Source organism: Branchiostoma lanceolatum, assembly GCF_035083965.1.
Source record: "Branchiostoma lanceolatum isolate klBraLanc5 chromosome 18 unlocalized genomic scaffold, klBraLanc5.hap2 SUPER_18_unloc_1, whole genome shotgun sequence".
NCBI classification, from domain to species: Eukaryota; Metazoa; Chordata; class Leptocardii; order Amphioxiformes; family Branchiostomatidae; genus Branchiostoma; species Branchiostoma lanceolatum.
The window spans coordinates 113495-136591 of record NW_027100643.1 but is presented as its reverse complement, the minus strand read 5'-3'; the positions used below and the strand labels follow the sequence as shown (position 1 = coordinate 136591).

Sequence of the window (23097 nt, the reverse complement as noted above, 5' to 3'; positions counted from 1 at the left end):
CCAAGCACACAGCAGAGAGGGTAGTCTCCAAAGTGAGGTTAGGCTCCAGCTTGTTTTGGACGTCTTTTTTAGGCATTTTATCGGGCTTTCTGTTTTGTCATGTGTTATTTGTTGTTCACCAGCCAAACGTTTGGAACATTGTTTATATAATAATCTTGGTGACGAGATTGGCAGATGTGTTGAATATCTATATAGGTCACATCACATCGGAAACTTTTTTAGGCCTTTTATTGGGCTTTCTGTTTTGTCAGGTGTTTAATATGTTTGTTCACCAGCCAAACGTTTGGAATATCGTTTACATAATAATCTTGGTGACGAGATTGGCAGATGTGTTGAATCTCTATATAGGTCACATCACATCCGGTTCCAACCTTGAATGGACGATTCGGCACCATGCCAAGTACTGTTTCTGGACGTTTCGCCGGCAAGACAACGCCTAACTCTAACTCTTATTTTAACTCCATAATTCTAACCATAACTATAACCATAAGCCGAGTCGTCTGGGACATTGTACCGAATCGTCCTGATTGGCTCGGACCGAACTGTCAAGTTGCCAAAATCACCTAACCATCTCTACATAGGTCACTCCGCATCCGGTTCTCAAGTTGAAACAGATACAAAGGTCTCACAGGAAGATTCTAAAGTCTAATCCAAAGGTCAACGACCTGTAGATCCATCTGGAGGCGCAGGCGGCATCTTGGACACCGGTGACGAGCTAGGACTGAACTGGAGCGAGAAGAGGTCAGAAAGCGCGCTGTTTACATCCCCCTTTCCACTAAAGGCTGCGACCGCCTATAGACCAAAGATTTGACAGGCCGCTCAACGAATTGTTTAAAAGAGCATGTGTTATTGTATATTTCTGTTCCGACAGGCTCTTAAACCTAGTGGCGTCAAATGGCTAGCGGACACAAGATCGAACTGTCACGGCTTCGATTCCTGGCTTGAAGCTGTGTCCTTGGGAAAGGCACTTTATACGACTTTCCTCACTCTACCCAAGGAGTGCTTGCTATACCCAGGTGTAAAGATGGGTTCCTGACTTCGGGTAGGGAGGTAAAAGGGGGGAAGGGGGGATGGGCTCCACCTTCAAATACCTTACCCTAGACACCGTGGGAAACAACAACCCACTGCCTCTACGGCCACAAAAATGCTATGAGACTACCTTATAAAGTTAAATGTTATAGAAGATCTTCGTACCTGTGTTACGTGCAGTCTGTGTTGCGTGCTGCCGACGCCAGGTCACAGTTAACAAACTGATAGCGTATAATTTCGAGGTTTTTGTATGCTGATTAGGGATAAGCTTATATGCAAATCACACAGTACCTGCACGTAATTTGTTGTTCTTGTTGTTGCCGTTCTTGTGTATTTTATGATTAGATTTGTTGTTACAAGCACATTTTTTTACTACTACTTCACTATTAGGCGGTGTCTTTAAGTCTTTCTGGGGATTACGCCTTTTTTATACATGCATATACTAGCAGAGTACAAACACCGCCAGATATGATTTTAAACCTCCTTCAGAGTCCTTGCTCAAAACGAGCCCGACTGCTACATCTGCTGGGAGATCACGTGTGGAATAGATCTGGACCGTGCGATTTTTTCATCGAATTCATACAAGTTTATGTAAGACATACGAACTGTTACCGGAAAAACTTTCAAACAAAAACAGCTTTTTCCCACTTTCAACACTCTCATCACGTGACATCCATGATTGCATAACAACGACGTGACACCTGAGGAATTCAAAACAGCTCGGTTTCCCAAGGAGTCTGATTTTAAACCTTGGTTTCCCATCCGCAGTGTGCTGTTCGACTCAAGAACTCTCTAAGTAAAGATGTCGGAAAAGAAGCCTTCCCGTCCGCCCATGGACCATGACGAGTTCCGTAAGATCGGTAAGGAGACGGTAGACTACATTGCGGACTACCTGGAGACCGTGCAGACCCGGCCGGTCTACCCGGGGGTGCAGCCCGGCTACCTCCGCGGGCTCATCCCGGCCGAGGCGCCGCAGGACCCCGAGACGTGGGAGGACGTGTTCGCCGATGTGGAGAGGGTCATCATGCCGGGGGTAGGTGAAGATATTTTCTAGCAGCCTTTAGAGGGATCGTAACGTTTTCTGTCCCGTTTTGGTGACATGCTGGCATAATCATTATAGTGCATGGCGACATACTGGCACGCGGACGAAAATACCTACCATTGACTGTGCCATTGAGCAATGGCCAACTGATACACTTTTTCAGAAACTTGCCAAACGTGTCGGCCCTAGAGCCGGGGAGTTGGCATGTGTAGGCCCTGGAAACAGTCTGGTATATGGGCTAGATTTAAACACATTTTCACAGTGACATCAATAGCCAATTCCAGAGTTCTTACCTGTTTCCGATCAAACTGTGTCCGGAACTGATGAAATCGCTCCCTCTCTCTTCCGTCGCGATTAATTCTAAGAAAAATCGTTCCGTACAGTCCAACTTTATAGCTGAGGTTCGGGGTAAAACCGGCTCATTAAGAAAATTGAAAATTTTGCAGTCTCATCCTGTGTAGCCAGTTTCCGGTCATTGCCCTATTCATCACCAACGCAAGATGATACTGTATGCTGACCCAAGGTTTCTTATAAAACAGTACAGCCTGCACCCAGGGAACCCAGCTGTGAAGTTGGAAAAACACATGGGATCTATCTTAAACATGTTTCATAAAGGATAAACTCTAATGCTTTCAATGTATCATCTTTTGTGAACGTTCTAGGTCGTATACTGAAGAAAACACCTGAACACAATTTCTCACATACTGTTCTTTATTGAAGAACAATTGATAACAATTGTGGTAAGTTTGATGTAGTGGACATACTTACGGGATGGTTTCCTGTAAACACTCAAGTGACTGAACACATACTCTGCAAGCAGAGGTTTGTGAAGATTGTGACCTTTTTATCAAATGCCCCGTTTTTTGTCGGCACGCTCTGGTTTGTAGAGACTGCCAACAGAAAACGGGGCATATGATAAAAAGGTTACAATCCTCACAAACCTCTGCTTGGAGAGTATCAGTACAAGCCAGTGTCCGGTCATTGCCCCGTTTGCTTTTCCACGAGACGTACACGTGATGTTAGAAGGACGTTGACCCCAAAGTTTTGTTATCAGAAAATCAAGATGCTTATAAGTCTCGCTGCGGGATCCGCCAGTCTTGGCATGGAAAAGAAAACACATGACTTGCTTCCGTACCTATCACCAGGATACACTACGTGTAGCACGTGCTACGGCTGCAGGTCTCATGACCAGATTACGGTAAAATAGCTACTTGCTGCTGCTACAGCTAGCTCAGTTTTGGTAGGTCGTATTTACACCGGAAGCTGTTTTCAAAGCCAAAGTCGTAATCAATCGTGTTGAAGCACATAAAGTATCATAAAGATATGTCAACTAATAACGGCAAAGATATTGTTAACACTGACAAACACACATTTTCACACAAAAATTAAACGCTTTTCCATTTAAACGCGAAGGATACACGAAATATGATGTATGCGTAGAATAAGCAATAAAGTAAGTTTAAGCAAGTCCATTTGTTTCTGATCGCCCAAAATGCCAACTTCGGTCGTTCACTTATAGGTCGTTTTAACATTTAAAGACATTTTCTATTTGGGGTGTACGTGTTCACTGGCACATAGCAATCCCGGTTTGTGACTTAAAACAGCTGGGAAGGCTTAAGAAATTCTGCATTCTCATGCTGGAGTCAACGTCCGGCTGGTCGGTCGCTGCCAAAGACGGTCAAGGACGCTATCCTTCACGAGATGTTAGATAAGGAAAGTTGAGTCAGGGGTTTGTTGCAATTGCCAGCCAGTTTGGGTAAAGTTCAAGGGCAACAGCGCTGGGTGAACCGCTAAAATGTAGCCTGCCGGAACTGTTTCCATGGACTACACAAGCCATGTTCTCTATTAGCCCCCTTTGCAGGCTTCCCGGGCGACGCCGGCGTTTATTTTGGGGGAGCGCTGGTTCGCGATTTTCAACTCATCCGGACCGTATCTGCTTGAGGGACTGTATCTGGGAATAGCAATCGTTACGGGCCCCAAGCAGATACGGTCCCTCAAGCAGATACGGTCCTCCAAGCAGATGCGGTCCGGATAAGTTGAAAATCGCGAATCAGCGCTCCCCCCTAAACTTAGACGCCGGCGTCCTCCAGGATGCCTGCAAAGGAGGCTAGGTCTCCATGGCGCCTACCAAGTTGATCCCGGACCGCCAACAGCCGTTTTCATTAGCTCTAGAAAGGGCGTTAAAAGCTATCTTCCCGGCTGTTAGAACGTGACTGGTACTAGTATGTTGAAAATCGCGAATCCCCCCCCCCCCCCCCCAAATAAACTCTGTCAATACTGGAAGGCCAGCAAAGGAGGCTACGTTTTCACGCCGATGTTCATCATGTTGGTATTGTTGATCGTGTGGTAGCAACAAGATATCGCTAGGTGTCACTTCTACCAAGTTGATCTCCGCCGTTCACACATATCGTTTCCTCCCACTCCTATCCAGGTGACCCATTGGCACAGCCCTGACTTCCACGCGTACTTCGCGCCCGGTAACTCCTACCCGTCACAGCTGGGAGACATGCTGTGTAACGCGTTGGGCTGTGTGGGCTTTTCTTGGGTAAGGCGTCATGAAAAATGGACATATTGTTTTTGGTGTGTGTGTGTGTGCGCGTGTGTGTGTATGTGTGTTTGCGTGCGTGTGTGCGTGTGCTTGTGTGTGTGTGCGCGCACGCGTGCTTGTGTGTTCGATAGAATATACAACATATGACCAGCTACATGTTGTAAGCTCGATAATAATGCCCATCTTGGTACATAGCTGAACATAAAATCCTGTTGAAGGTGACCACCAGTTTACTCTATTGTAACTTTGACCATTTTTCTCCCAATCTTCAATCAAGTGGTCATTATCAGTAGGTTTTATTGATAGGAACTCATTGACATAACTACTCGCGTCCACTCCGTTTCCTAGGCGGCCAGCCCGGCATGCACTGAGCTTGAGACGGTTGTGCTGGACTGGCTGGGAAAGATGCTGCAGCTGCCGGAGCACCTGCTGGCCGGGACAGCTGGCGCAGGTGGAGGCGTCATACAGGTGAGGGGAAGTTTAAAACAACATTGTAATGTGATCCAAGTTTGAAAGTAGAAAGTCTTAACCCCCATCTTTTCTCTTTTGTCCTCTTTCTGTCACCACCCTTCTATTTATTTATCTCTCTCTCTCTCTCTCTCTCTCTCTCTCTCTTTAACCACCCCTTTCTGTCTCTTTCCATCCATCTCTCTACCCTCATCTCTCCACTTCACCTTTATCTCTTCCTCTCTTTCTCTCCCCCCCTCTCTCTCTCCCTTTCTCTCCCTTTCTCTCTCTCTCTCTCTCTCTCTCTCTCTCTCTCTCTCTCTCTCTCTCTCTCTCGTCCTCCCTCTCGCAAGATTTCTCCATTCCCCCTCTCTCACTTCCTCACCCTCTCTCTCTTGGACCTCTCTTCCCACCTCTCTCTTTCTACCTCCTTCTTTTGGAAATTAGACTTTGTCAGGTTAAGAAGTCTAAGGTGTTGTTATCTCTCTGTCCAGGGCACGGCAAGTGAAGCCATCCTAGTGGCGCTGTTGTCGGCCCGAACCAGAATCATCCGGCGGGAACAAGAGGCCGACCCGGAGTCGTCTGATCATGACGTCATGAAGAAGCTGGTGGCCTACACCTCAGATCAGGTAAAGCACGCCTCACATATGCCATGGAAGCTACTGGTTTTCTACACTTTGGTATATCCATATTGAGTGATAAGATCTGTGAAATATGCTGCAACATTGTACAATACGTATTGATACAGCATTGATACGTATTGATACAATACATATTTCATACATATACACACCAAAAGTTTGGGCTTATACAGGAATACCACGGCTAAATGCTTTACAGTAAAGTTACGTTTTTATACACTTCAAAGATCAAGCTCTTGGATTCCTTTGTTTGACACATTGTTCTTAATAACAAGTAAGACATCTTAGAACCTATCCGCCATTTTTGCAGTGATTTTTTCACCCACCAATACCATCTCAATATATATGTATCAACCAATGAAACGCCCCCTCTCCAGGCTCACTCCTGTGTGGATAAGGCCGCCATGATCGCTGCCGTCAAACTGAGGAAACTGCCGACAGACTCGGACTTCGCCCTCAGGGGGACAACTCTGTCTGCCGCTATGGACGAAGACAGGGCCAACGGACTCATCCCATTCTTTGTGAGTGCCACGAAACCTGCATATGGTCATCATAAAACGATTGTCATGATTTGTACCTTACTCTGCATTCGTTGATGTTCTGACATATTTTTGAACCATTGGCCTTTGTTTTAATTAACACGAAATGGGTGCATCGGCGGTAAGAGTCGAATGAAAACTTCACATCAATTATTTTTCATTTCATGTCAACTTCTCTAAAGTTGATATGTTCCTTGTATCTTTGTCAACAAAACGCAATTTCAGATTTCTTTCAGCCATCTCCCTGCATCCTCAGGTTTTGTGTGTTCTTGTCAACGGCGATATAAAGCTTTTGTCCTAGCCATATAAATGATAAACGTTTTGCTTCTTTCTTTTTCTCCAGTGTTGTGCGACTCTCGGTACTACACCATCATGCGCCTTCGACAAGCTGCTAGAGATCGGCCCTCTCTGTAAGTCTCACTCAATGTTTCTTTTCCAGTACCGTAACAGACTCAGATTGTGGTAGCTTTGGCAAGGTTAGGGCTATCACTTGGAAGATCTTTACAGGGATAGCACAGGATCAAACTATCTTTAGATACATGTGCCAAATTTGAAGCGGATGTATTGGCATTGACAAGGTCGTTCTTGTCTTGAAAACAAAGTTGTTTGTGTATCTTAGATAGTATCGTAATAATCGTAGAAAATGTATACATACTGATACCCACCCCGTCGTGATTTAAACAAGTGCTTTTGCAAAAAGCTGCCATTTTCGCTCAATGAACATGATTATGTACACGTGGTTAGTTGAGGAGTATATCATAACGGGATGTGATATTCTTAATCCGTCACCCTAGCCCTTAATCCGTTAACATAAACTTAAATCCCACAGGATAACCCTTAATCCGTCACCCTTGCCCTTAATCCGTCATGAAAGCCTTTAATCCCTCAGCATTGCCTATGATATGTCACCATAGCCCTTAATCCGTCCCTTTAGCTCTTAATCCGTCACCTTTACCCTACATCCGTGGTTATAAACTTTAATCCGACAGCATAAATCTTAATCCATCACCAGAGACCCTAATTCGTTACCCTTTCACTTAATGCGTCCACCTTACCCTTAATCCATCACCATGACCTTTAATCCGTCAATATAACCCTTAATCTGTCAACATAGCTCTTAATCCGTCAGCCTTGCACTTGATCCGTCAGCATATCCATTAATCCATCACCACAGCCCCTAATCCGTTGCCCTTTCCCTTAATCTGTCATTATAACCCTTAATCTCAATCACCCTAGCCCTTAATTCTTATCATAACGTATAGTACACCTTTGGAAAATGAAGGCAGAAATGACATACATGAGGTATAGATGACATGGCACGGGTCCAAATTATGGTTGTACATTTACCCAGCAACCAACCAACCAACCAATCAACCATACGTAGAAGCATCCGTTGAATGGTGTTTTCCGTTATAATGAACAATTAAAAAAATTGTGGCATGGTTTGGATCTAAGATCATAATATAAAGACGTTGTATACATCAGACGGAATTTTGAAAAGAAAAAAAGAAGAGAAAAAAAAACCTTACCCCGCCGGATTCGAACCGAGGACCTTCGAGTCCACACGTCACGACCTTCCACGACGAGCTAGTGATATTTTAAAGGTATAAGATGGCAAAACCTCTATTCATGGTAAATGTTTTTGTCATTTTCTTGACAAAACTAGTTTCTTCTTGTTCAGTTTTGTGGTATAGATGTAATATGGCCATGTATAAAAACATGGATGTAATGTACTACCTTCCAAGATCCATGGATCGCATGTAATTTTCGATGGGATACTGTATCACAACTCTATCAAAAGCGACACCTTACGATTTTATTACGTAGTACATGGCTGCAGGGTTAATCAAGATCGTACCATGGTCGGTTTACGCACGGTTTACGCACCCATCATATGATCCCGTCTCAATATCCATTTTCGCGACATCGCGAAAATGGAAAAAAAGGATGTTTTAAAAATCTCGACGAAAATGGTGTATTTGAACATACTGTATCCCCAGGTTGTGAAGAGAATATGTGGCTGCACATAGACGCCGCGTACGCCGGAAGTGCATTCATCTGTCCGGAGTACAGACCACTGTTAGATGGAGTGGAGGTACGGGGATATGTTACTCTAAATGGTTAACTTTTCCGTGCGAGGATCGAAGTATAAAACACGATTTTGTGTGGAAGACAATGTCCATGACAGTCTACCACTGTTGAGCGCTCGGTATGAATGGAGTTGTCAACAAGAGATAACTTCGTTGACTACGCTGTCATAAAATTCAATGTCGTATCATGTCGTATCGTATAGTTTTTTAGTACATATGAATAAATATACATGTTATTGGCGACCGTATATTAAAGAACCTATTTTGTGACTTGGAGTTATCTCTGATCAGTTTGCAGATTCCTTTAACCTGAACCCACACAAGTGGCTGAGAGTCAACTTCGACTGTTCCACCATGTGGTAAGTATTAGAGACCTACCTATTCACTATCAAACTGGCATGAAAGTTTGATAAACGTACATATGATGTTGAACTAGGGTACTTCAATTTGCTTAGGAACAATACAGGTCAAGATACATGTTGTTATCTATTCAGAGGCCATCATTGCTATTGATGTATAATGTACTGAACCTTTTTGACCTACTGCTCTCTCTATCAGGGTGCGAAACCGGGCTGATGTTGTGGACGCATTTAACGTGGACCCGCTGTACCTCCGACATGATAACCAAGGTACTGACGGTATTTCACCTTCATCACAGTGCACACTCCATTCTGGTTTCTTATAACGCTATCTCCCACATTTAAGTAATTTTCAGCTTCCATCCATTGATAGTGGTGGGTTTTCGCTGGCAATGACTTGAATCATAATTGTAATCTTTCTTTCTTATGAATACTCGGCCGGGCTTTTTAATGTGCAGCTTGCCAAACAAATGTGATGTTATATTCTCTACATCATGAAGTATTAAGAGAAGAACTTTGTTGTACGACAATTGTATACGATGCAATGTATGGCAACAACTATCAAACATTTGCATAGTACAAAATTAAGTAACATGTTGCTGTTGTTTTCTTCTTCCAGGTCTCGTGACTGATTACAGGGTAAGAAATACACATTATGTCAACGGACCAATTTCAAATTACAATTGCACTATCTTACACCATGAAGACGGACGTCAGGTTGATATTGTAGATGAAGATATAACGAAGTTTTGTTCTTAACCCTTAGCACTGGCAGATACCTCTGGGTCGGCGCTTTCGCTCTTTGAAGTTGTGGTTTGTATTGCGCATGTTTGGAGTGAAGGGTCTGCAACAGTATATAAGGAAGGTAAGCTACAAGGATGTGCATATCAGAGATACTATTGTGGTAGATCAAGACAGCCAAAAGCACTCAAATGTTTGATCGTGTTTTTTTTTCATAGAAATATTTCTTTGTATTCCAATTCCCTTCCTGTTCGAGGAAGTGAGCAATTGTAAATTTTAACTAACCCTCTCAAATCGTGCCTGGGGTTATAAAGTTATTTACATTATGAAATTTCATTAAAACTCCTTACCCATATCCATGAACTTGAAATGAACTGTAGTCTAATACAGGGATAATGTGCTTGTTTCACATGTTAGTTACTCTGTATTTGTTCTTCTGCAGCATGTGACTCTAGCGAAGGTGTTTGAAACACTTGTTCTGAGTGACGGCCGGTTTGAGGTCAGCGCCAAGGTAGTGATGGGGCTGGTGTGCTTCCGCCTGAAGGTAGTGCCGAACACGTTCTGTGATTTTATTGAAATTAGATTGGAAAATCTTGCATCATTTGACATTGAGAATGTGGAATACTGGCATAGATGAAGAATGCAAAACTGAGAAGTACGCAGATAGAATTCCTTGCAATTTGTCCCCTGATGTGCTGTATACATCACAAAATCCAAAACCATCCAACGATAAAACAATTTCAAAATCACAATTGTAGACATGTTATGAAACCGTTGTAGAAATCTTCAACTAAATCATAAAGTTCATTACTGATACCAGGTACATGTATATGGGATCTATTCTTGTGGTGTTGTCTTATATATCTGTGCCCACCTCTAAATAAGGACCGCCCGGCCAATGTGACCACATTTTGGTTGTCTCCCATATAATTTTTGACATGAGCTCTAAGAATCCTGTCGATAGTAACCGCCTGTCCACATAGACCCGATTTCATCGGTCCCCTGAGTAGTCTTCTGGGGCAGTTTTGACTGTACCATGTTGATAAGAACTATGACTGTGATTAACATGTTGCTGAATATATATCTTTTTAGGGCCCAAACAGTCTGAGTGAAAAGCTGTTGCAAAAAATCAACGAGACTAGGAGGATCTTCATGGTTCCCGCCAAGCTCCGTGACACCTACGTCATCAGATTTGCGATCTGTGCAGCAACTACTGAGTCATCAGATATTGTGCACGCGTGGAACATCATTAGAGAACAGGCTGATGAAGTTCTTACCGGGGTTCAAAATGGCGTCTGAGTTGTGTATAGAAATCATTCATTGCTATCAGGAGATTTATCATACCAAACATTAATATCCAAAGTGAAATTGTTGTTTATATCCCAGTTTGTCAGTACATATTATCACTGAATGATGTGTCAGTTTGATTATAACTGTTATATCGTTTGCACGCGTTCTTGCATCATATTGACAAGTTATAGAATAACACCAAAACGCAATAGATGCACGTTTGAATTCTCCCCTTTATTTTTCACCAAGCGGTCTACAATATTATTACATGCAAGATCTGTGGAAAATCAAACAGCGTTTCAAGGTTTACAACTATCAGTCTTAACATTGTACTTACTTACCTGATACTTGAAACTTAACAATGTACATGGTTGTATTAGTGACATTAAAGATAATTTGATAGGTCAGGTTTTCGTCAGAATCGTTCAGGTTTTACATGTTAGTTTGTCTTCATGCATTTCATAATTACAGAAGGCGTCAATATCAAGCTTTTAAAGTACCGGGTATTATATTTCAGCCATCAATGTAAGAGATTAAACATAACACCACAAAACATATGTCAAGTATTTTTCCCAAGAATCTTGATTTACTTTATATAAGAAAAGAAAACAACTAGTTACACATGTCACGTGTTTGAGAGTCCTTTAATGGACTGCAGCGTATTTATAAGCTTCCCTCATTGATTATGCAAATTAGTTCGTGTTTTAAGCATATCATTTTGTCAATCATCATACCAAATGTCACGAAGATCCGTCAACACCTTCTTGAGTCTCTTTCAAAGTTTGAAACGAAATCGACTCCTGCAGTTCCGAAAAAGCCGCTAGATGACCCAAATCTACATGGCATACCCTCCCACTTAAGAGCTATCTACTACTCAAAATGACCATAGCATGTCCAGAACACGAGATATCAAACCCGGAAGTTCCACTGCAGTACCATAGCAAGCCAGTAGGGGGCCCAAAATCGAATCATAACGATGTCCCAAGAAGACCTACCCACATACCGAGTATCAAGACAATCCATCCAGGCATTTTTAAGTTATCGTGTTGAAACACACACATGCGAACGCTGACGAGAAGATAACCTTCTCGGCTAAGGTAATAATTATACAGATATACTGTGTATTGTTAAACGGAAAATAGAAGCAAAATGTTTGCTACACATTTTTATATTAACTGTTCAAAGCCATGCTCTGTTAACAGAGTCTGAAATACAGGAAGTCTGTTTTGAATTTCATCACTTAAATGTCAGAGTGTCAAGGCTCAATGTCAGTTCTCACGCGCCGTTTCTTGTAACGCGAGCGCTGCTAGATAAGCCACGGCTTTGAACCCCTGCCCTATAGCATATAATCCTACCGCTGCTACTTCAGCTGCATCCGCTCCACCTCCTGGAGGCGCTGCATGGGGTTGAACCATTGCTACTGCAGCCCTTTCCCTTTCAGCAGCCATCTCTGCTGCCGCCTCAGCTTCTTGTCTCTATCAGTAAATCACCAAAGCCAAGTTTAGTACTTTGTAAAAAATAAGCACGGCATGCTGTTGGCATCGTCTTCTGTAATTGACAATAGCTACTCTGTAAATGACAGTCGTAATTTTCTTGTAGAACGTAGCACTGATGATATGATACCTACCCTTCTCCGTTCCTCCTTAAGTCGGCGGTCTTCCTCTTTCAGCTTGCGAGCTGTGTCATTGATCGTGTTCCTCCATGTCATCTCAGTGGCGCGGAAGGTCTCAAGTACTTTATCAAATGCTGGGCCTTTTCCAGAAGCTGAAAAGGTAACAACAAAAGGTAAAGTCCATGTTGTGCATTTGATTTTGTTGGGTGATTTTCCTACAGCTAGTATTAAAACAGAAAGACTCAAGTCAGAACAACATAACATGCATGGTGTACAAAAGAATGTGCATGAATTACTGCACATCTCATACAAAGCTCATGTGAAATATCTGCATGCTGTAGATATTTAGACTCGTTTGTTACTTTCCTCCAAGGTAGTGAATCATTGTTTTGGGGACGTTCGAGTGTATTTCTGCACATACGATTCCTAAATACACGTGCACAATACAGCGTTGTGATACATTCTTGGTGTTGCTACTTTAGTATTTTTTTAGTATGGATAAGGCCAGGGAATGAAATCTCTAATTGTCTTCTTTAAAAAAACAGTTCGTTCATCTTAAAGTTTGAAATTGTATCTACACGGTTAATGATATCTCACCCCTTTGCTTGTAGGTGTGGTACACTTTTTCCATGTCCCTATCGTACATATCGTATCCATCGATTGTGTTGTAGTCGCCCCTTTCCACTTTCTGCCGGACACCTTGGCCAGCTTCCTTTATGATCTTATCACAGAGATCATGTGACGTGGAGCCGTTAGCCATGAGTAAGGCAAGACGTTCTATTTCCAGCTTCTCCTGAAATTGAAAGGGCCCAGCATTATTTGACTTGATCAAATCACTATAGTCTATGATTGGAGTTTTCTAGACTAACCTTTAAACCGGAAAGTTCCACGGAGAGTGTCTGACATAGCCTTTCAGCATTATCACTGGAGTGTGATAGCGATGCCTCTTAAGCCCACTTCTCTTAACAACTGCACTGGACCGGGTAGTGAGAAAGACCTCCAAAGAAGGAAGGACAGGTCGGAATACAGTGAACGTTGGTGGGCATGGTAGAAGACCTAGACCTTGCCGAAGATCTCAGTGGCATGTATGTTCTAGTACCCAGGGACAACAACAGAATGTCAAAAAGACTGATTGATATTGAAACATTTTAACACGGGATACGGCGACGGGGTTCATATCACTGTGTGAATATAAAAATATAAAAATATGATATTGACCTGTCCGTGTACACAAAGATACGGATACGAAATAGACGTAATTTACCTGTAGACTTTTCTTCCATGTTCCATCTTTGTCCCACTTCCCAACGTCTGCAAACAGCTTGGAAACTGCGTTATCTGCCGCTGTCTTGATTCTCTTGTTGCAGGTCTCCTCGTCCATCGGCATCAGTGGTTCCACTGTTTCCTCAACAGTTTTATGAAACGTCTTCATCTGTTCCTCTGAAGCCCGGCGACACTCTCCGTCAGCCATAGCCTCGTGAGCACCGAGGACAGATGGCATGACGTTTGGGTCGTTTATGGCGTCGACGTAGTAATTCATGATGTAAAGGAGACCTAAACAGAGATGGCAAGGCCCTTGCCATGAGTTCATACGACAGTGGGATAATTATCCCCATGAAAACGGAGACATTGTCTTGGGTGTGTCTGTGTGTGTGTGTGTGTGTTTGTGTGTCTATCCGCCTGTCTGTCTGTGTGTCTGTGTGTGTGTTTGTGTTTCCTTATTTTTGTAGTCAGCATAACTCAAGAACCCCTGGATGGATTACGATGATGTTTGGTATGTGTGTAGATGTTGAGAAAATAAAGGTCAAGGTCAATTTTGGGCCTCCTCGTATATGACATTGGTACTGCAGCAGAACTTTTTTAATCTTTTGATCTGGAGATGCTATGGTCTTGTTTGGTGTCAGATAGCTTGTGATATGAGGACGAAGTGCAAAAAATGTGTGAAAAAAATACTAAAATAGATTTCTTTGCTACAATGGGATCTCCATACTTTGACCAACTTGAGTTATGTGGGTTCAAAAGATCAGCAACTGATAATATATATATATTTTCATAATCAGTAAGAAACCTTTATATTATAATACATCAGTCCTTAATGTTTAAATCATTTGGGGAAGGTATGAGGTCGTGGAAGTTGTTTGCTCAATCATTTGCTTTTTAAACTATCTAGCGGGATAAAAATAACAACAAATTTGCTACGTTCCGTGCCAAATTCCGTACCTGTAGACTTTATTTCATCTCCGTTGACCCTCTTGACCTGGCCGGATTCCCAGATCTCACGGGTGAATTCGTCAACAGCTTCATTGTAACCCGTCTGCAGAACGCTGGCATCTACTTTGTCAAGGTTGCTGAAATTCATAAAACATAAAAACTTAACATATCAATGTGTTCTCTCGCACTTCATAACGTTCTTCAAAGAAACTGATGGAGTATCATGGCACGTGGAAATGATATTTATGTTTGCTTACAAATTCAAAAGTGCATACCTCAGGACATCCGCCTCAATGGCAGGTGCAGGAATCAGTCGAAGATGCCGCTTTGGGAAGAAAGCCTTCACGGCTGCAGTCATCTCGTTGTGGGAGCGGATCGCCTTTGTGTGGCCATCTTTTCGCTCCAACATGTCCTCCAGGAACTCATCAGGCGATTGGGGGCTTCCGTCGTCCTTCTACACATTTCCCAAATGTAACAGAAGATGTAAGTTGTACAATATGGATTCAAGTGAGGTTAGCCCGTTGCTATGATTTTTAACCTGGAGTAATTCAGCAGGCGTCGTTTTCAAAGATTTCTCTCATTTCTTCTTATGTGTTGAATACTTCGCCACAACTAGAAACTACATTCATCCAGATAGGCCCATCGACTCAACCGTCTGATATGATGAGGAGAAGCCCACGGTATTGCCTAGGGCGACTTGGCAATAATGTCTGACTTTAGGTGATGATTTTGTGCAAATTTTATATATGTATGTGATGTAAAAGGTAAGTATTTTTTAAGGACCTACAGCGCTAGAAATCGTATAGATCTATATCATGACACCTACTTCAGGTGGTTTTAGGTGTGTGTCTTGTACGACCACCCACAGCTCCGGGAAATGGTCACCAAGATTGTTTCCTTCGTCGTTGCCATCTTTTTGGACACGGATGCGTTCTGCAAGATCTCCCATCAGCCTGAAATTGAAGACACTATAATACTGGATCCGTACACATTGACACAAGAAATTTACAACTTATTGTGCAAGCGTTGTCTCACTATACGCTTTATGGAAAATCTTGGCTGATCGGAATAAAAAAGTAAGACATACACATGTTCTCACAAAGATTCCTTGTACTTGTGCAAAGGATCAATTCATCAACCTTAGTATTGCTAAATAACCTAGTTATCGAAAGTGTTCAGGGCAAAAAAAAAACAAACTAAAAGATGATGTACCTCAGATGAGAAACAAGGCCACTGTCTAAGTTACCCTGGAGATTGAAGACCAGGTGGTTGGAGAGGAGGGTGGCCAAAGCAAGGTACTTCAGGTCTTTCTCGTTCTGTTCCTCGTCGGAGTAATCGCCAAGGCCTGCAAATATATGTTTTGCCACTATACGCTTTATGGAAAATCTTGATCTTCACAAGTCTCGGCCTAGTCTCGTGTTCTCGCGAGACTAGGGCACTCCGTGAACAAGACGTCGAAAATTTGGAGGTGCGTATTTCACTACCTTTCTTTTTAAGTCACTGCACGTTTGAGGAATATTCTTGTAAATGTTTTGCCATTAATCAATATTATCATTTTGAGGGGAAGGCTGATAAATAGTACTTTTGGAATATATCTCACATAACAAAGCAGCACTTTAAAATGTGGGAAAATTAATCCGACCCTATACTTTTCTGTCTCCCCATTGTGGTACTAATACAGGCAAATATAAGGAGGTAGGATCTAACCGTTTGCTACATTGTAAGTGTGACAGAAAAAAAGACGAAATAAGCAAACATTTTGAATATCAGAACAAATATCAACCTCTTCGTTAAAGTTTTTCTTTCAGTTTTGACAAATCTGATAAATTACGTAAGGTTTAACAGAACTATAATTAAAAAGTATAAGAAGCAGCAGTTCTCCTTGCTATGTTTTTCTGCCAAAAGCCCAAAACGCTTTTACCTTCACTGTCGACAACCATGAGATACCGATCAGTCTGAACCGGGTGGGTGCCGATCCAGAACCAGAAATCCTTCGTTTTCGGTTTCAGTGTGTCTCCAAGTGGGAACCCAGACCTCCTTTTGCAGAGAAGATTTGCTAGATGGGACTTTCCCTTCCTCATAGGCCCCATCACTGCCACAATATCCACCGAGCGGGGCGGCAGATCGGCGAGGACCCTCTTCGCTTCAGCCGTGAGGACGACATGTGTCTGGTCGCCCACCACCCGCGTTGATGTGAGCTTTATAGGGTGATCCATGGTACTTTCCTGTAAATGATTTGGCATACATGTATGTCAAACTCAAAGGCTGCTACCCCACAACATTGATTCATTTGTTTTTATGTTCTTCTTACATTGATGAGTTTGTTCCATGAGCTACATTGCAAGCCACGAAATAAGAGGACCAGAATACTTTTAAGTTATATGAGCTCAATGGTTCATGAAAAAGCGACCCTGTCTTATCCATCATTACTACGACGGATAGACGTTTTTCATTGCCCCTAATGAAGCTTGAGGTTTGGGGATTATCGGGCTCTTTCTGTTCAACAGGTCTGCAAAACTGCTCTTGCTTCTTTGTCTCTCAACCGTGCAAGAATTCGTGTGAAAATGTTACCATGTTTTGTCATGCCAAAACGGAAAGCACTATTAGATGGCGTCAATCCGAAACAATCTCGTTATAATAAATGATCGGGCTGTGTCGAATAAGCATAGATTTATCAGCAGCATTAGTCATGTTAATGAGTTACAAGTGGGCGCAATAAACCAATACACCTTTGCGATTCGCGACAAAACACCAATATGTGTATCAAACATTCAGTGGTAATTCCTCGATAATTAAAGTGAGAGGTTGGTGTCTCTTGTCCTGCATGCTTGATAACGTCATCTCAAACAAGAAAAAGAGATCAAGCAAAACCAAAAAGAGACAAATGCATGTTACAGTCATCTTGATACATGGCTGTTGTTTCCAGAGTATCAGAAATGTACACGATAAAAGTACCCACTATTGAACCGGCATACCTTGTACCATGCTGCCATTCTGGACAAACCACAGGGCTTTCACAATGAATCAACATTGAGGACAAGAGTGTAGAGTGACTGAATACGAGGAACATCAATGTGTGCGTGTATTTTGTTGAGATGAAAGGCTACAGATCAAATACTTTGTAAAACTGTACTTGAATGGGAAACTCTATCTTCATGTTTGTACAGTGCCAAGTTTGTTTTGTTGCCCATGGAGTTTACAGCTCAAAAGAGGTGCTTTGTTCTGTTTTCAGTGAGGCGCGTTTTGAATACCGATTGCATCGTGTGATATTGAGTTACAACGAGAAAAGGCGTTCATACATTGAAAGCATGACCAACAAAAGCAACACACGTACGATATACGACGTAAATTTTTGTGACCAAATAGTCACAACTTGGGAAGGGTTTGCATTAACCAAGTCTTGCCAAGTGAATGTGCCATAAAATACACGGACACTGTTGATACATGTACAAGGCAAGCTGATGGGGACTCAAACCTATGTCACTTCTTTCCGTGCACAAAAGCTATCTTCCACCCAAAAATCGTGACCATAGCTTGCCCAGAACAGGAGATATCAAAACCAAAAGTTTGATCGCAGTACCATCAGCCGCTATAGGTCCAAACCATATCGAGGTCTCATCAAGACGAACCCATAAACCACTCAAGACAATCCACCCAGGCATTCTCGATCAGCATCGCCAGTCATGTCAATGGGATCATAAATAAATGCATCAAACCAATACACCTAGTATCTTTGTAACAAACTAGCAAGATGCCTGTGTATCAAACATTAAGTGGTAATTCCTTAGTAAAGTGGGAGGTTGGTGTCTCTTGTCCTGCATGCTGCAGGTCTAAACATTTCAAAGAAGAAATAGAAATCAAGCAATACTGGAAAGAGACAAATGCATGTTACAGTCATTTTGATACATGGTTGCTGTTTCCAGAGTGTCAGAAATGCACATGATAAAAGTACCTACTGATGAGCCGGCAAGGTAAACCAGCTACTGTGTGCAGCTATGCATAGTCGGAACAATATCAGGTTAGTACATGCCGATATCAGACTTGGACGGGTGCGACAAACAGCAAACCTCCTTGCAAATAGCAAATGGGCGAAATTCATTTGACCTCGGAAAAACATCTAAGACTGAACTGTAGGTGGCCTTAAAGGGAATATTGTCAAACTATGCAGAATGACCCAGATAAATGTAACAAAGTTACATAATCAATACAGCACTATCTGTGACCTTCAGTTTTTTGAAAACGAACCTTGTGCTGAAATTTCAACTTTCAAAGCAGCCCTGGCAAAGTTGTATCAAAGTTTCTAATTGTATCTATATTTGTAACTTACAACTTGAATGTCTCCCTCACAGCTGAATTAGCTGTTATAGCTGTCTCGGAAAAACATGGCTAGTAATGTGGTATCCATTTGGCAGTTTAAGAAAGCAGCAGATGATCTTGAGTTTATGATTTTGTTATTAATTTATAATTACTTTATTGTATGTAACAGCTTTGAAGAAGTCAAACCCAGCTAATTTAGATATAGCCAACAATTGTATTTAGTACTAGTAATCAATTGTTACAACAAAGTCAGACACAGTTTACTGACGCATGTATGTTTTTCCCTATGTTTTTACCATGTATTTGCAATTAGTCCACGGGCATGAACTTGCAATAAACTTCTTATTCAATTTTTGTTAGTAATGGAAGAAAAATTTGTCAACTGTTATTCAACTTTGCTCATTTATAATTCAGTATTTTCTACTGGGTTGATTTTGTGTTTCATGCTTTACATTTATTTATTTACTGTGATGTTTATGTTGATGAGTTGTGATTATTTCTTTTACTCGAGACAAAAATTTAAATTTGAAAATTTATTTTACTTTATGTTGTACATTCATTGCAAGAGCCGATTTCTGGCGGAAAGCAAATAAAGTTCATTCATCAGTTTAAGAAAGCAGCATAGACCTGGGCTTTGTACAACCATACAATCTCACTGCAATTCTATATCTGCCATTACCAGTCAGATCATGGCAAGTAAGTGTTGCCATTGCCTTATATTCGGGGTTAGGTGAAGCTAACTTCTTTATGTACAGCCCAACTTCAATTCCTTATCTATTGTCTCTACATTTCAAAAGTGTATTGGAGTGTTACTTGTCTTAGTCACTGCCTTAGCCAGGCCCACGCCGATGTGAGCACCATGGCTGTCAGCAGCAGACTGAAGTCCGGTTCTTTACGATAACCAAATTTATTGGGTGGTTTTATAGTACACGCTTCCTCTTTGATAGTAACATGTACATATTTAACGTTATATTCAATTTGCTTATACACCGCAGTCTACGTGGACGCAGGTCTAAGGTTCTTACAAATGTACATATAACTTATAAGACTTATGATTGACACGTTGTCCAAATGCTTACCTGAACTTTGTCTTCTGTCCCAAATAGAAATGATAGCCGAGTCTTGCCCTCTTATCAAGGGCCAGGCAGCCGTACGAACAGCTACTGGTTCTGCCTCGTGCACTGCTTGTCCAGAAACATCAATGTGTGTGTCAGTCAAGTTAGCAATTGTTCATGGGGTGCAGGTCTTTTCCATCCATAATAGATCCAGGTCCAGTGACAGGGTCAAGTTACAGGTCAAATACAGTGTAAAGCTAAACCTGAATGGGGAACTCTATGTACGTGTTTGTATAGTGTCGAGTTTGTTTGTTGCCCATCGAGGTTGAACTTCAAGACTATTGAAAAGTCCCACATTGAAGAACTGTTTTATTCTGTTTTCATGGACGCGTGCAATGTCCATAGAAGCTATATAAAAGGTAGCGTCCGTTTTCAATGTTGATTGTCTCGTGTTCCAGTGAAAAGACTACACTCCATTTACCCTTAAAGACATTGACTTACAAAGAGAAAAGGCTTGAATGCATTGCAAGCATGACTAACAAAAGCAACACATGCGGTAGAAAGTCGATTATACTGCATCAGATGGTTTAAACTAGGCTTCTTTAATACGAAAGGGAGTCAGTTAAGTTAAGTTACGTTAAGTTAAATTAAAGTCATACTTTAGCCTGGTGTAATCAAACTGGTAAACTTTGACTCACTCGTGTCACTTTGGTTACCTCTGACTGAATGTGCAGAGTTTTATTTACAATCAATACATCATATTATCCATACCAGTTAACTCATATTTACATGCCATGGCATCAGGGTTGCCGCATGGCATGTAAAATACTAGTACACTTAGTACTAGTGCAGCTTTACTGCTACCGTAATGCAAAAAGGAGGGCATCTAACCCCCTATTCCGAAAGGAAAGTCAAACCCCACGATAGCATACGCATTACTTAACTGCAGACTTTAGGAAAAAAAACGTCTATTTCAAATTTTCAAGGAGGAGGCCGAGTATGAGAAAGTACGCAAAATAAAAAGAATGTATCCAGCATAGAACATGCATGCAAAGGTCCATATAATACTCAAACCTGGTGTACAAGACTAATGGGTAGTGGCGTTTCCCTGTGACTTGCCGTGCCTGGTTGTTGTTGAATGTGGGAATGGGCAAACTAGAGACAGAATGGGCTGTTATCGCAGGCTGTTATCCCTCTCTGTCAGTCTGAAAGGCTTTGAGTTAACTAAGCAAATACGACGCTCGAGGCAACGTTATACGATACATTGATTACGCACCTATCAGCAGGGCTTCACGTGAACGCTGTAAGGGTCCGTTCACACTTGTGCGTGTATTCAAGTCAGTATGAGTTGCATATTGACATCTTGTGTCTAAGGTAGATTTTCTGCCCAAAAAGAAATCGTTTTTTGTTTGATATACAAGTTGCACAACGGTGGATCAAAGTTAAAAACAATTTGTTTTCAGCAACTTTACATTAGCAAAAAATATGTCAATACGTAACTCATATGGACTTGAATATACGCACAAGTGAACGGGCCCTTAAAACGTATACGTGAAGCCCTATTGAAAGGTGCATGATCAAGGTGTGATGAGGTCTACCTGAACATTTCCATAACAAAGAGGTTGCTTTAATACATCATCCAGTAAATGAGCCCCCCCGAAGGTGTTTTGTCCGTGTGAAGCAAAAAGAAGAACTGAAATGCAAGAGCTTTAATCGTTGAAAATCCTTTCTTGAGGGGATGTTTAAAATAAACCTTATCAGTTTATATATGTATTCGGACAGATTTATTTGATCTACTCGCAAAGGGAAGGACCCCTGCTCCTTTGTTGAAAGTTGACATAACAGGTCAGTATTTGAGGATAATTTTTCATGGTCTGAAGTTTTGATTTGATAATGACACCTTCCATTTCACCATTTCCCAAAGTATTACTTGCATTACTAGCATAAACTGGAACAGTCTAGCCCTCTCGATTCGTGTATGAAACCTCGGTGTTGACACACTCACATGTAGTCAAGGATGCAAAAGACTATGTTGGTACTGTTACCCGTGTTACAGCAAAATCGATTAAGATTTATGGTGTGAACTTACTCCTTTTGCACCTACCTATACTTGTCGGCGTTGCGTTTTCCTTGCCGGCATAGGGCTTTCTACAGGGGTCCCTCAGAGTCTTATATTTTATGACAGTTTAAGATGTAAAAGTTCATGCATTAGCCTTTAGGTAAAAGTGTTCTGCTAAATCCAAAAATCAACCTGCTCGTTGGTGTAGATATTATCAACTTCTTTAGGTTGTGTTGTGTGCTACATCCTGTCCTGAGACATCATGTAGTCTTGCTGTACAGCCTGATAAGGAGAGTCGTGCTAAGAATGAAAGCAATGAGTCATGCCGAAAGTGAAAGCACTATTACATGACGCCAAAACTGTCACTGTTGCCTTGTCCTGCATGCAGTAAAACGTCCATACAACTGACATATTCTCTACGTGCACAGAAGAATGTCTTCGTCCTTTTCAAGTCACATTTTGTAATGTGACGCACTTGGGGGTCACGCATAGATACTGTATTCTGCAACCTTAGGGTCTTTAAACAGGGTACAGACACCCATATTTTTTCATCCGTTCGCAATTTCGACCTTTGTGGGTGTTTGTGAATCTTTTTGAAAGCAATGCAAAGACACGAAAAGTTGTATCTTTAGGTGGAGACCACCTAAATTGCAAACCCAGTCTCAGATTTCACAAAGGTCGAGCATATTTTCCCCGTGCATGATCGCTTCCATTTCAGCATTCCTTACTCGGACACATTTCCTTATGATTGAAACGTTGTCTGTAACAACAAAGTCTTACCTGAACGTTGTCCTGTACCCCAAATCTAGGTGATAGCCGAGTTTGGTCCCTCTTTTAAGGGCCAGCTGGTCCCTCTTACAAGGGCCGGCTGGCAGCACTGTCCTCAGCTACTGGTTCTGACTCGTCTAGTGCTAGCCCAGTGTTCCTCTTTTTATATGCGGGGTTGGCGCAAACATTAACCGTAACTATGGGTGATCATCTACGCAGACGTCAATACTGGTGCAGCAAAAAGCTCATTGGACACCACGATCACGCCACATTCACGACAGGTGTGCCTTTGACGTGGAAAGAGGAAGCGAAACTTCGGTGTCCAGTTTCTGTCAACATTGGACGCTGA

At 41.9% G+C, this 23097-nt stretch overlaps 2 protein-coding genes across 5 annotated transcripts; one reads left to right on the top strand and one right to left on the bottom strand.

The window, feature by feature from the left end:
- The first annotated feature begins 575 nt into the window (after positions 1-575).
- LOC136426129 (aromatic-L-amino-acid decarboxylase-like) lies at positions 576-11133 on the top strand. The gene is made up of 14 exons (XM_066415020.1): positions 576-741; positions 1798-2062; positions 4503-4616; positions 4968-5087; positions 5561-5695; positions 6085-6228; positions 6590-6656; positions 8247-8341; positions 8628-8695; positions 8895-8965; positions 9315-9334; positions 9462-9560; positions 9879-9980; positions 10529-11133. Exons 2-14 carry the CDS (start codon positions 1832-1834, stop codon positions 10733-10735), a joined length of 1473 nt encoding a protein of 490 aa, XP_066271117.1. The 5' UTR covers positions 576-741; positions 1798-1831; the 3' UTR covers positions 10736-11133.
- Positions 10942-22920, bottom strand: LOC136426125 (guanylate-binding protein 2-like). Of its 4 annotated transcripts, none has more exons than XM_066415016.1 (11): positions 22761-22920; positions 19946-20047; positions 16471-16774; positions 15762-15894; positions 15376-15502; positions 14825-15003; positions 14559-14686; positions 13603-13892; positions 12936-13131; positions 12354-12490; positions 10942-12201 (listed from the first exon to the last, which is right to left on the bottom strand). In XM_066415016.1, exons 3-11 carry the CDS (start codon positions 16763-16765, stop codon positions 11995-11997), a joined length of 1692 nt encoding a protein of 563 aa, XP_066271113.1. In that variant the 5' UTR covers positions 16766-16774; positions 19946-20047; positions 22761-22920; the 3' UTR covers positions 10942-11994. The 4 variants fall into 4 exon arrangements, with proteins under 4 accessions (XP_066271113.1, XP_066271112.1, XP_066271111.1 ...); XM_066415015.1 differs by lacking the exon at positions 22761-22920 and adding an exon at positions 20996-21171; XM_066415014.1 differs by lacking the exon at positions 19946-20047.
- Between the last annotated feature and the right edge of the window lie 177 nt (positions 22921-23097).

Bases quoted from the DNA above. Each gene is read 5' to 3' on its own strand.
- LOC136426125 (XM_066415016.1), bottom strand. From the start codon at position 16,765: ATGGATCACCCTATAAAGCTCACATCAACGCGGGTGGTGGGCGACCAG. The intron at 15,895-16,470 runs GTAAAAGCGTTT...ATATATTTGCAG, and splicing joins CATGGTTGTCGACAGTGAAG to GCCTTGGCGATTACTCCGAC. The intron at 15,503-15,761 runs GTACATCATCTT...CTTCAATTTCAG, and splicing joins GGCCTTGTTTCTCATCTGAG to GCTGATGGGAGATCTTGCAG.
- LOC136426129 (XM_066415020.1), top strand. From the start codon at position 1,832: ATGTCGGAAAAGAAGCCTTCCCGTCCGCCCATGGACCATGACGAGTTC. The intron at 2,063-4,502 runs GTAGGTGAAGAT...ACTCCTATCCAG, and splicing joins AGAGGGTCATCATGCCGGGG to GTGACCCATTGGCACAGCCC. The intron at 9,335-9,461 runs GTAAGAAATACA...CTTAACCCTTAG, and splicing joins GTCTCGTGACTGATTACAGG to CACTGGCAGATACCTCTGGG.